The sequence below is a fragment of the Oncorhynchus mykiss genome, chromosome 32 (assembly GCF_013265735.2).
Source record: "Oncorhynchus mykiss isolate Arlee chromosome 32, USDA_OmykA_1.1, whole genome shotgun sequence".
Taxonomy (NCBI): Eukaryota; Metazoa; Chordata; class Actinopteri; order Salmoniformes; family Salmonidae; genus Oncorhynchus; species Oncorhynchus mykiss.
In genome coordinates this window covers 21,732,502-21,747,040 of record NC_050572.1, presented here as the reverse complement: position 1 = coordinate 21,747,040, position 14,539 = coordinate 21,732,502, and the positions used below count along the sequence as shown (strand labels likewise).

General features: G+C 42.0%; 1 protein-coding gene across 5 annotated transcripts in view; it reads right to left on the bottom strand.

The window, feature by feature from the left end:
* Nucleotides 1-3,994, bottom strand: part of hivep1 (HIVEP zinc finger 1) — an 86,002-nt gene extending 82,008 nt beyond the window's left edge. The window contains exons 1-2 of one of the 5 annotated variants that reach the window (XM_021560098.2): nucleotides 3,762-3,994; nucleotides 497-625 (exon numbers count right to left, since the gene is read on the bottom strand). In XM_021560098.2, coding sequence (XP_021415773.2) covers nucleotides 497-536 — 40 coding nt within the window. In that variant the 5' untranslated portion in view covers nucleotides 537-625; nucleotides 3,762-3,994. Of the gene's footprint in view, nucleotides 1-496; nucleotides 626-3,292; nucleotides 3,610-3,761 lie in introns of those variants that run through there. The other 4 variants (XM_021560097.2, XM_021560095.2, XM_021560096.2 and 1 more) reach the window with 4 other exon arrangements.
* Nucleotides 3,995-14,539: the final 10,545 nt, after the last annotated feature.

Here is a 14,539-nt window from a genome sequence, read left to right as displayed (position 1 = left end):
AGCACACACAGATTGGAAAACTAAGCACTAATAGTGAAGACAATTGTGTAACAAAAGACAAAACGAAAAAAATCACAAAAGGAAAGTGGACAACCACAGCTCAGCAGATTCTTTAGACATTTGGTCAGCAAGTGTGGACAGAGAAGTGGGTAGGGGGCAAGTGTGGACAGAAGTCTGTAAGGGACTAGGGGACTGTGGGAGGACAGATGGCTCAGTGATCCCTTCTATCTATTTCTCCCTCCATCTCTCGCCTTTGAATATTAAATTAAAGTCTGAACTAAGATGACCTTTGTTTTTTTAAAGACCTTTCATTTGTTTACCCAGGATAGTACACTTAGTAACAATTTACAGGGAGTCCTGAGTTTGATAAAATCAATAAAAACATACACATTACATGCCCTCCAAAAATGTAACAACACAGCACACAGTAGCATGACATGACATAGGCCTACACACACAGACATTTAAAATGCAGCAATTCAGGTTGGCAACTCACCTTTAAGGTTCTTCGGGTTGTTCTGCTTGGTTCGCGGCATCTTTTCTTGTTGGTTGTTTCACTGACACATCTTCTGAAAGGTTGTCAATTCTCTAATGCAGGTGGACCACGAACACCCTCTGGGTTCATCTACAAAGCACACATAGAGAGGGTCAGTGTCAGCTCAACACACCATAGATCAATAAACACTAAGCAGCCCTTATCTTCTTACTAAGTGTGTGTGAGTGTGTGTCTATGGCTGTCTGTGTGCAGTCTCCCATCCTCTCACTTGGCAAGAATCAGAAAGGACACTGCTGTTGTTGCGTCTGTCAGTTTAACAGTTGTCTCTGTCTAAATTCTAATTCCAGTCCAAACTTGCACGGTCTAAATTTTTATTCTAGTCAAAACGTACATGGTCTAAATTCTTATTCCAGTCCAAACGTACACAGTATAAATTCTAATTCCAGTTTAAACGTACAAGGCTTACATTCTTGTTCCAGTCCAAACGTACAAGGCTTACATTCTTATTCCAGTCCAAACGTACACAGTATAAATTCTAATTCCAGTCCAAACGTACAAGGCTTACATTCTTATTCCAGTCCAAACGTACACAGTATAAATTCTAATTCCAGTCCAAACGTACAAGGCTTACATTCTTATTCCAGTCCAAACGTACACAGTATAAATTCTAATTCCAGTTCAAACGTACAAGGCTTACATTCTTGTTCCACTCCAAACGTACAAGGCTTACATTCTTGTTCCAGTCCAAACGTACAAGGCTTACATTCTTGTTCCAGTCCAAACGTACAAGGCTTACATTCTTGTTCCAGTCCAAACGTACACAAAACAAAGCCCAGTGAGCACAATATGTTGAAAAGACGGTTATCAATGTCTTGTCAACATATGTTGCCCATAGGGAGGCTCCTGCTAAGTTTGATGGCATGGCATAATATCCAATATCCAACCACTGACAGGGTGCTCCTCTACCAATATCAGGTAAGTTCTGGACCAACTCTGAGATGTGAATGCATCTCTCTCCATATAAATATAAACCTGGAGTGGCTTCCTATAATCTGATCTAAACCAAGAGGAGATGGCTGTTTTTTTGGTACACAACTGATTGACAAGTTGATGTCAGATACACTGCCCTTCGCTTTGATGACACACACGTTTCAGATGACGAAAGACGCAAACAATAAGGCCTTGTGTCTGGCGGGTAGTCAGCGCTCCAGGGTGCTTACGAGGTCAGCGGGCTACAATCACCCGGATCTTCTTGTAAAAGTGAACATGCCATAGATCATTGCATCACCATCAGACATAAGCAAACACTGAAAGGGCATCTTGATCTCATAGCTGTATAGTATCTGTTTAATCTTATTGTATTGCTGCTAATGATACCCTTTTTACAGTGGATGAAAAGGGACTAATTTTAGACTTCATGCAAATCTGAGCTCTGCAAAAAAAAATCAGCAGACACCATCAGCAGTATGTTGAAGCTAAATTATATCAAATCTTGACCTTTCAAAAACCCAAGGCAAAGAAAAGAACAAGCAGAATGAATGATCAGCAGAGCTCCCTCAGTCCCTCCCAATACATTTCTATAGACATGATCTATAGAAATTCACATACATTGCTCTAGTCTATACATTATCTATACATAACTATAAATGTATTGAAAATGACTAAACCTTTTACATAGTATATACTGTATTATGCTTATAGATAATTTCCTACATGATCTTCCTAGATCAATCCCTTCCACTGTACATTTTGTTCCAACATCCAGTCTGTTCCGTTTGCCAATGTTACATAACAGTCCGTTACTACAGCCGTATGATATTTTTTTACCATATACTGGTACACGTGCGCTGCTACAGCAATGACATCATTGAGCTCGCAAAATATATCGGCAGTAATGTACACAGCGCATGCACCAGGTCACAGAGCCCAGTAAGAACGACAATGACAGTCATACAATCAAACATGTTCATAAGCTCCCACCTGCCTCCCAGGGAGAACGAAGGACAGGTCGAATACCTTAAGTTCAGACGATGCTGGTGATTTGGAGGAGAGCGAGACGTGCGTGTGCGGCGCGCGTGTCAGCTGAGCATTTTTTGAGGAAACACCCCGAAACTGACAGCTTGATGAGGATGCCACAATAAGCGGCCGAGTAAATGTTGCAGTAGGCCTAGTCCTATAGCTGTCCGAAAAGAATGTTCTCTCTAAATCCCTGACGACAGATTTACGCCTCATTCAACACACACCTAGGAGGATTCCTTCCAGTCACCTTGCAGCATTTTACAGCAACATTGTAACAACATTTACAGCAACACTGTAACATGTAAAAAAACATTGGACATGATGTCTGTCCTTCATTGTGAAATATGAACACTGAATAGCCAAACCCCTGTGACATAATCAAATGCCTCTATCTATCCAACCAATAACGGTGGCTTCAAGTGACACATCTAAAACAGGTGAACAACATTGTTTCCTTGTAGCCATGCATCAATGTCTTTATACAATACATGTTACATCACAACAGTCGCATCTTATTGTGAGGGAATGCAGTCTAAATAAAAAACAATGACTGGGTTATAGCGTATTTTATGCCTGTAGCACAAGCAACACATGAACGCGCTTTAACTGAGGGAGGAGTCAGGGAAAACCCCTCGCTCTCTGCAACACTACGGCGGCACTTCCCTAATTCAACAAATATGCGACAGTATTTTTGAACACTTTCTCATCTGTTGCGCAATATCTATGTATCAGAAAAATGGCTAATGTATCAGATAAATGGCAATAGATCAGGCTTACCTATTGGCGCAATAGACAGGCACATTCAGTAGCAAGCAAGACAGCAACATTACACAACCCACATTCGAATGCTGCAGACGTATAACGTTACACCAAAACAACGATTCTATGGTAAGCAACGACGGTTCTGAAAGCTTAACTTGTTTGATCCCAAAATTTGACATTCCTTCTTTGCAAACGTGAAAGCACAGGCGTGAGCTAAAAGAAACACAACGGTGAATACATTGAATACAAATAACTAGCCGAACCAGCAAGAACGTCCCCGTCAGGCGTTGTAGCATGAACGATCGCCCAGTGAGAGTACTGCCCCAGAACACTTCCACATGCATGCAGCCCAAAGTTTCAACCACATTTACGACAAATAAATATCCACAAACTAAATGCATACATTATATATATATATATATATATATATATATATATATATATATATATATATATATATATATATATATATATATATACTTACAAGTGAGGTCTTAATAGTTGTCAGGGATTTCTGGTGTAACACACCTTAAGGGTAAAGGTCTGTTTTTGTCGCTTCTCCCTCTCTCACTTTCTATTGCAGGAAACAGACAGGCCAACTGACGTCAACGGGGGTCCCGTCTCCGCCTCCCAACCACAGGATGTCATCTCCGGGAGGTATGCGACGATCAAACTACGACCAAATAAATTACTAAAAACAATATCACCAGGGCCTTGTTTTTTACCATATTTATAAAAAATATATTTCAAACGTATATTAAGTAAGTTTAGACCATATTTACGACTGAAACCGTGTCTAAAATAGTCTTTATTTTAAGCGTCGTTTGTCGTGCACCCCCTAAAGATCTTTCCTTTGCACATAGTTTGGGACTGACAGTTTTCCCGGAGGTTCCTTGTTGTCAGGTCACGTTGCGCCCATCCACTGCCGACTGGGCTTTCCCATGCAGATCTCCCATTGCAATTACTAAACCATTTATTTTCAAGCCAAACAGACTTTGAACTTGCCTGGGGTATTGAGGCAGGATGAGTTTGAAAATCGAAGATTATATAGCATAGTTCAAAGCTACACTAGGATGCCATACAGTGATTGCAGTCGGGTTTTGCATAGCCTGCATTATTGTTTTTTCCCCATCCATAGAGTATAAATCCAATTTAATTTAACTTGTTTTCATTTTAATGAAATGAAACATGAAATTGCATACTGGTCTTCTATAATAAATTGTATAAGATGCACCCTGCAGAATACTCCTTATTTGACTGTTACTGAATTGCATTTGAACTAAGAAATGCCTATTCCCAATGGAATTGTATCCTGCAAATCTTGACTTTGGATAGAGTCTGCCTTCTACTTCCTTATTATTTTCCAGGTTCCAAGTTTCCAGGTTCCTACATTTCTAAATACTACATTTTTCTAATAAAAAAAATGTGTTGGCTATTTGAGGTTCACGTCAGGTTAAATAAGATAAGCTACTATGGGAATTGTATCTATGGGAGTTTTATCTAATGGAGATATACTCAACATACTGTACAGTAGTTGGAATTCTTGCTACTGCAATAAATTGAGTCACAGCACCCCATTGTCTGCTAAGAGAAGATACATGTGAATTCAGATGATGCTGCGTGTGGGTTATTTTTAACCCATGCCTGTGTGCCTCAAATCATGATGGCTACCACTGTGTTCAGCTATGACACATCACCTAATGAAAAAGGTCAAGGTATATTTTTGTCATTGTGAACAGAAATACCTCACTAATGAACATGTGTGTCAGAAGTGGCAGTTTTTCTATGTGGAACAGATTCCCCACACAGTGGTCAACAACCTGGTCAGAAGTAATGCACTATGTAGGGAATGGGGTGCCATTTGGGATGCAGCCTACAGTTGAAGTCGAGAGTTTACATACACTTTAGCCGAATACATTTAAACTCAGTTTTTCCCAATTCCTGACATTTAATCCAAGCAAAAATTACCTGTCTTAGGTCAGTTAGGTTCACCACTTTATTTTAAGAATGTGAAATGTCAGAATAATGGTAGAGAGAATGATTTATTTCAGCTTTTATTTATTTCATCACATTCCCAGTGGGTCAGAAGTTTACATACACTCAATTAGTATTTGATACCATTACCTTTAAATAGTTTAACTTGGGTCAAACGTTTCGGGTAGCCTTCCACAAGCTTCCCACAATAAGTTGGGTGAATTTTGGCCCGTTCCTCCTGGCAGAGCTGTTGTAACTGAGTCAGTTTTGTTGGCCTCCTTGCTCACGCACGCCTTTTCAGTTCTGCAGACAAATGTGCAATGGGTTTGAGGTCAGGGCTTTGTGATGGCCACTCCAATACCTTAACTTTGTTGCCCTTAAGCCATTTTGCCACAACTTTGGAAGTATGCTTGTGGGGTCATTGTCCATTTGGAAGACCCATTTACGACCAAGCTTTAACTTCCCGAATGATGTCTTGAGATGTTGCTTCAATATATCCACATAATTTTCCTTCCTCATGTTGCCATCTATTTTGTGAAGTGCACCAGGCCCTCCTGCATTAAAGAACCCCCACAACATGATACTGCCACCCCCATGCTTGATGGTTGGGATGGTGTTCTTCGGCTTGCAAGCCTCCCCCTTTTTTCTCAAAACATAACGATGGTCATTATGGCCAATCTGTTCTGTTTTTGTTTCATCAGACCAGAGGACATTTCTCCAAAAAGTACGATCTTTGTCCCCATGTGCAGCTGCAAACATTAGTCTGGATTTTTATGGCGGTTTTGGAGCAGTGGCCTCTTCCTTGCTGAGCGGCCTTTCAGGTTATGTCGTTATAGAACTCGTTTTACTGTGGATATAGATACTTTTGTACCAGTTTCCTCCAGCATCTTCACAAGGTCCTTTGCTGTTGTACTGGGATTGATTTGCACTTCTCGCACCTAAGTACGTTAATCTCTAGGTTGCGTCTCCTTCCTGAGCGGTATGATGGCTGTGTGGTCACATGGTGTTTATACTTGCGTATTATTGTTTGTACAGATGAACGTGGTACCTTCAGGCATTTGGAAATTGCTCCCAGGAATGAACCAGACTTGTGGAGGTCTACCATTTTTTTCTGAGGTCTTGGCTGATTTGTTTTGATTTTCCCACGATGTCAAGCAAATAGGCACTGAGTTTGACACTGAAATTATGTCAGTTAGCCTTTTAGCCTATCAGAAGCTTCTCAATGCATGACATCATTTTCTGTAATTTTCCAAGCTGTTTAAAGCCACAGTCAACTTAGTGTATATAAACTTCTGACCCACTGGAATTGTGATACAGTGAATTATACGTGAAATAATATGTCTGTAAACAATTGTTGGAAAAATTACTTGTGTCATGCACAAAGTAGATGTCCTAACCAACTTGCCAAAACTATAGTTTGTTAACAAGAAATTTGTGGAGTGGTTGAAAAACGAGTTTTAATGACTCCAACCTAAGTGTATATAAACTTCCGACTTCAACTGTATGTGCACTAACATGCATATTTGAGGGAGGGAGATAACGAATGGATACAAAATAGCATCACGTGAATGTACTATTTTTAGGGGCGTATTGCCAGGCCAAGCTATTTTTGTTGGAGGAAATAGCCCACTGTGATAAATGTTTTCTGTACTAAACCTAATTCCGTCTTCAGTCATTGCGAAATGTATTCATTTATATAATATGTTAACTGTGTGAATATCTGCTGGGTTGTTCCACGAAATGAGGGACTTTTGCGTCCCTTCAATATTTTAAGTGGAAATTGTTCACCAAATGCCTGTTATATTCATTGAAGTGCCCTTTAATATAGACCACATGGAGAATTCAATGAATACGGTTTTATTATGAATAAAGACTTGCTAAAGTGCCAAAATGCAGCATTTTGACATGTCCCTCCATGTACCTCCTTTGACTTCCAGGAAGATTGTAATTCACTTAACCCCAACATTTTTCACCATCATTGTAAAGCCCAAGTTATTTTGTTTTTTTTGACCAAGTCATTTCTGCAGATTATTATTTCTTTCATGTGATTCGTGATGAATTTTGACGTAAAATAAATAAATAATTAAGGTCAACTCTGTTAGGTGAACTGGACTCGTTTGAAAATGGTGAAACTATTCCTTTTTAATATTATTTTCAAAAGAAACATTGAACATCTAATTGTCAAATTATAGTGTGAAAGCAGGTGAGCTGTTTCTACTCTTTTTGGAAAATGTCTGGTGTTTTCTGGTGGAAAACTGAGTGGGTCGAGCAGAACACGTCAACTCTGGTACCCATAGACAGACAGGCTAGAAATGTTTCAACAATTGCAAAAAACAATTGTGAAGCGTAAATTCAGTTGCCCCTTCCTGTTGCACATAACAAGCTTCCATTTCCCCTGCCACAAATAGATGTACAATAATAATAGATGTATAATTAGGTGGGTGCTTACATTTGTCTTATTTGTGTTTATTATACATGTGTGGATTGGAAATGAGTTTTTTGCATATCCCACTCCCCCTGAGACACCCTCTGAGACTGGGGTCATAGTCAGGGATCAGACATTATTGATGGCAACCCTGTAGCAATTAGGGTTAAGTACCTTTCTCAAGTGCACATCGGCAGATCTATCACCTATTCAGCTTGGGGATTTAAACCAGCGACTATTAGTCTACTGGCCCAAAGCTCTTAACCGCTAGGCTACCTGCTGCCCATTTATGGCTGATTTCAGATTAAATCTCAAAGCTGTTATGGTCAACGATGTTACTTTATTTGGCACTTAATAGGCACTTTCTATAGCTTTTTTCTCTCTCTTTTTTGATTAATTAGAACATGCACTTTTTTTCACCAAGTTACACATCTCAAAAGAGCTGTGACCACACTGCTCTGGATAAGAGGGTGTTAGTTAATGCAACAGTCGCTCAGAAATTGTGTGACACGTTTGATTGGTTCTCTCAGTTGAGACCTCTCGTTGTTCTGATTTGAAAATCCAACCGTTGTAATAGAAGGGGGCGGCACTCAGGGGCTGTGTGGCTGTGGGTGTTTGAGAAGCACACATAGTGCCAAGTAGTAAAACCACAGTCCCTTCATTATCAACGCATTGTGCCGACAACATCAAAGAGCCATTCCAGACTCTGAAGTCAGAAGGACTGGTCTTAGAAAACTCAACAAGGCAGTTAAGATTTACGAATTAATCCCATTTCAAATTAAATGTCATGTCCATAATGGTGGCCAATTTGTGTTTTCTGTCAAAGGGTACAGAAAGAAGTAAGAAAGCACATGCTCCTACTACAGTCAATGCACTGGTACACTTTCTGACACTACACCGGTGTCATTAGTCACTGACTGTGGTCAATCTTCCATTGAAAGGTCCATTGAAAGGTGGTCTTGTGAAAGCTGCCCACCATCACATCTCAGACTACCTGTAGAGTTGAACTAATAGCCCACTCACCCATTGTGACTAACCTTTTTCAACTGCATCCTACAGTACCACACAGAACATAGCCTATGTAATACAGTATGTGATATTAGTACATTTTGACAAAGACAAGTTTTGCTAAGTATATCAAGTTTATGTTGGTGTAGGTCAGTTTATTTGAGTGAATATATTCACATAGGTACATTTATTCAGTATGTATGTTGTGTTTCCTTGACCTTGAGCAAATGCATAATATTTTTTATAAGGGAAAAAATAAGGGACTGATCTCTCTCTCTAATATTAAAAAGTGTATGCTTTTTAGAAGTTCAGTTACATAGCAAAGCCTACAGAAGACGATAATGCAGCACAGATATGATCTAAAGGGCACTCTCCCACACATCCGTCTCATTTTCTCGAAGAGACATAACCTCATTTGCATTCACCACTGTCTTCCCACCCACAGAGCTAGATGTTTTATTATTGCAGAGAAAGAGAGCACATGAGGGTGTGATATGAAATATTTTATGTAACTGCTTTTCTTCCATGCAGACAGGTAAGGGAATTAACATTATTTATAATAAGGGTTACATGGAGAATATCTGATTTTTCTGAAATGAAAATGGATGGACTTCCCTTCAACAAAACAATATTTGATCTAAATCCTCCCTGAACGCTTGAAAAAACAAAAACAAGTGACCCTTCCCTATAACCAAAATAATAATTAAAACAAAGTGGATAGCAGAGAACATGTCTTCCGTTTACCCTCACTACTTGGACAGACCACAGCCTTAAAGCCAATTTATGCTTGATCCGAATATGTGGTCAGAGGCTTCGTCTGGAAGATGTGAAGCAATTGCGGAGCCTCCGGAGGCATGCAGAGGCCAAATCAAGCTCCTTACTAAAATCGCCGTCCACCTCTAAAATGTAGGTGGGGGCAGTACGTCCTGTATAAACACACACTCACTTCCTTGACAACTTCCTTAACAATTGCTTTGCTCCGCTAAGCACAAGAAGTATGAAAGCCCCGGGGCTGCATCAAAGTAAATGTTGTATGGCCACTTCAGATATCGGATTGACCATGCAGTGCCTTTTTAAAGTCTCTGCCCGGTCAATCCGACATCTGCATTGGCCGTGCAGCATTTATGGTGATATGACCTCTGCAGAAGTCAGAGCATTAATACTTCTTGAGCTTCGCAGAGAGGCAAAGAGCTATTGTGAAGGAAGTTGTCAAGGAATTCATTTTGTGTTTATACAGGAACTCCCGCCCTCACCTACTGTCAACCAATCATGTCAATGCAGAGCTATACAGAGACCTCCGCATTGTTAAAAATGTTGAAAGGCGCACGGTGATGCAGTACAGAGCTCAATTACAGAGCTCAGCATGCCTCCAGAGGCTTTGCAATTGCGTCACACTATCCATACGGCACCCCCAACTACATTTTCGTATCAAGCAGACATTTGCACACAGGGCTGCGGGCCAGAAGGTTGTGGGTTTCCAGAGCACTGTGGACAACTAATTAGAGACAGGCTAGTCTTTTGGTTAGCAGACATGCGTCTGTCAGAATCTATCAAGCTAGATAAAGATCTCATGCTAGAGAGAGTCATTGAGATGGTAAGGCAAACTGAAGTGAAAAAGCCGCAAAGTTGACTGCGAGGTGACACAGTAACAACAAATAGGCATGCTCAGTGGATAGAGTTATGGAGAAAGGCAGCCACTAGAAACAGAAAGTCCAGCATGAGAAAGCTTGCCACGAAAATGCTAATGACAAAAAGCAGTCAAAGTGTTGAAACTGTGGCAAAATCCCTACACATCCAAGAGCACAGTGTGTAGCTAATGAAGTAGTGTGTCGCTCCTGTTGGAAAAAAGGACATTATCAACATGTGTGTATGTCATCAAGAGCTATGAATGAGGTTCAAGAAGAGGATGATAGCATTATCCTAGGAACAATAACAGCAGGAGGTGACCCATCGTTGATTGACATTCAAGTGATGGACAGAAATGTGAAATTCAAAGTAGACACTGGTGCCGATGTGACTGTTAATCCCAGGCAATGTGTTCAGTCACATGTTTGCAGGAACTAGCAAGTCAGAGATCAGAGATCTACACACAGCTTACAACAACCATATACCATCAAGCAGAAACCTGGCACAGAGCCCTACTCACTCCACACTCCATGACGGATGCTTCTGACATTGCTGCCAAAAGTTTTAAAAAAGAACAAGAGCGCATGTAAGGGTTCAAGGTTGTCACCAGAGTGGAGAAGCCCACGGACTGGTGCGCCGGCATTGTGGTTGTCCCAAAGAAGAATGAGGACGTGTGAATATGTGTCGATTTCACCAGTCTCAATGAGTCAGTGTTTAGAGAAAAATACATCCTTCCCACTGTGGAACAGATCCTTGGCTCACTAGCCGGGGTGAAGATCTTGAGCAAGCTCGACGCAAACATGGGCTTCTGGCAGATCCCGCTAGCCGAGGAGTCAGTTAAGCTAAGAACCTTCATCACACCTTTCGGACATTACTACTTCAACCGTCTGACTTTTGGCATCGCTTCAGCACATGAACACTTCCAGAACAGAATGGTCACTGAAGGCCTGGAAGGTGTGGTCTGTCACATGGATGATGTGTTGATCTGGGACCAAGACTTCATGCCACATTGCAGATGGAAAAAGCCAGCTTAACTCTGAACATTGACAAATATGACCTGTTTTTTTTTTTTTTCACCTTTATTTAACCAGGTAGGCCAGTTGAGAACAAGTTCTCATTTACAACTGCGACCTGGCCAAGGTAAAGCAAAGCAGTGCGACACAAACAACAACACAGAGTTACACAAAAACAAACGTACAGTCAATAACACAAAAGAAAAATATATATACAGTGTGTGTAAAGGTAGTAAGATTAGGGAGGTAAGGCAATAAATAGGCCATAGTGGCGAAATAATTACAATTTAGCATTAACACTGGAGTGATAGATGTGCAGAAGATGAGTGGTGGGTAGTATATGGGGTTTTGGTGACAAAACAGATGGCACTGTGATAGACTACATCCAATTTGCTGAGTAGAGTGTTGGAGGCTATTTTGTAAATGACATCGCCAAAGTCAAGGATCGGTACGATAGTCAGTTCTATGAGGGTATGTTTGGCAGCATAACTGAAGGATGCTTTGTTGCGAAGTTGGCAGCCGATTCTAGATTTAATTTTGGATTGGAGAAGCTTAATGTGAGTCTGGAAGGAGAGTTTACAGTCTAACCAGACACCTTGGTATTTGTAGTTGTCCACATAAGTCAGAACCGTCCAGTGTAGAGGTCGACCGATTATGATTTTTCAACACCAATACCGATTATTGGAGGACCAAAAAAAGCCGATACCAATTAATCGGCCAATTTTTATATATTTGTAATAATGACAATTACAAAAATACTGAATGAACAATGAACACTTTTATTTTAATTTAATATAATACATAAATAAAATCTATTTTGTCTCAAAAAAATAATGAAACATGCCCAATTTGGTTTAAATAATGCAAAAACACAGTGTTGGAGAATAAAGTAAAAGTGCAAAATGTGCCGTGTAAAAAAGCTAACGTTAAAATTCCTTGCTCAGAAAATGAGAACATATGAAAGCCGGTGGTTGAATAGTCCCAGTTCAATATTCCCAGGTAAGAAGTTTTAGGTTGTAGTTATTATAGGAATTAGGATGCGTCTACTATTTCTCTCTATACCATTTGTATTTCATATACCTTTGACTATTGGATGTTCTAATAGGCACTTTAGTATTGCCAGCCTAATCTCAGGAGTTGATAGGCTTGAAGTCATAAACAGCGCTGTGAAGCAAGCATTGCTAAGAGCTGCTGGCAAATGCAGTAAAGTTTGAATGAATGCTTATGAGCCTGCTGCCGCCTACCACTGCTCAGTCAGACTGCTCGATCAAATCATATACGTAATTCTAATATAATAAACAGAGAAATACGAGCCATTGGTCATTAATATGGTCAAATCCGGAAACTATCATTTCGAAAACAAAACGTTTATTTTTTCAGTGAAATACGGAACTGTTGTCACGATCGTCATTGGAAGCATACTCGAACCAAAGCGCAGCGTGATCTGGGTTCCACATATTTATTGAAGTGGAACTTTGAACAAGACAAAACAGTCCCCCTCAAAGGTGCGGACTCCTGAAACCTGAAACCAACTGAAGAGGTTAGGGGGGACTAGTGTCACTGGCGGCTCCGGTGCGGGCCTTTGCCCCCACTCAGGCCACGGATCCGGCCATGGAGCAGGGTAGAACGCCGCACCCGGACTGGGCACCGGTGCCGAGGAAGGCTCCGGCCATGGAGCTGAGTTGGTCGCCATGCCTGGACTGGGCATCAGCGCAGAGGAAGGCTCCTTCCTTGGAGAGGGACTGGACACAGTGCTTGGAGTGGACCTCGGCACAGAGGGAGGCTCCTGTCATGGAGCGGGACTGGACACGGTGCCTGGACTGGGCACCGGCGCCGAGGGAGACTCCTGCCCTGGAGCTGGACGTTCTGGACCGTGGACCGTCGCAGGAGGTTCCGGACTGTAGACCGTCGTAGGAGGATCTGGACCGTGGACCGTCGTAGGAGGTTCCGGACTGTGGACAGTCGCAGGACGTTCTGGACTGTGGACCGTCGCAGAGGTTCCAGACTGTGGACCATTGCCGGAAGCTCTGGAAAGGGGACCGTCGCCGGAAGCCTGGTGCGTGGAGCCGGCACAGGTGACACCGGACTGGTGACAAGCACTTCAGGGCAAGTGTGAGGAGGAGACACAGGACGTACTGGGCTGTGGAGGCGCACTGGAGACCTGGTGCGTAGAGCCGGCACAAATTGTACCGGAACGATGACACACTTCGCACGGCGAGTGCGGGGAGCAGGCACAGGACGACTGGGCTGTGAAGGCGTACTGGAGACCTGGTGCGTGGAGTTGGCACAGATGGTGCCGGGTTAAGAAGGCGCTCTTCAGCACGCCTGTGCTGCAGCACACTCTTTGCCAAAACCACTTTCCGGTATCTCTCATTACCTTCCTCTATCGACTCCCACACCGGCTCTGGCTCACTCCCCGGCTCCTCCGACAAACCCGCGTGCACCCCCCCCCCCCCAAAAAAATTGGGCTGTTTTTTGGTCTTTCTAAATGGCCGCGAACCCCGGCGTCGTTGCTGTCCTCCCTTCTCTCCTTGCGTCTGCCGCCAAGGAAGGCAATCCTGTCCTGCCAGGATTTCCTCCCAAGTTCAGGATCCCTTCTCATCCAATATCTCCTCCCAAGTCCAGGATACCCTCTTCTCCTGGGCACGCTGCTTGGACCTGTTGTGGTGGGATCTTCTGTCACGATCGTCGTTGGAAGCATACTCGGACCAAAGCGCAGCGTGATCTGGTTTCCACATTTATTGAAGTGGAAGTTTGAACAAGACAAAATAAAGAAACAACGAAACATGATGTAAATGCAGTGCTCAAAGGCAACAACACAAAAACAAGATCCCACAAAACACAGTGGGGAAATGGCTGCCTAAATATGATCCCCAATCAGAGACAACGATAAACAGCTGCCTCTGATTGGAAACCATACCAGGCCAACATAGATTTAAACAACCTAGATAGGAACACCATCCCCAGTCACAACCCCTCCCTAACCAAAATAGAGAATAAAACATTTCTATAGTCAGGGTGTGACAACCGTTCCGTATTTTCAACCCTAAGTCTAAATATTGCTGTTTCATTGCACAACCTTCAATGTTATGTCATGTTATTAAAAATTCTGGCAAATTAGTTGGCAACGAACCAGGCAGCCCAAATTGTTGCATATACCCTGACTCTGCATGCAATGAACGCAAGAGAAGTGACACAATTTCCCTAGTTAATATT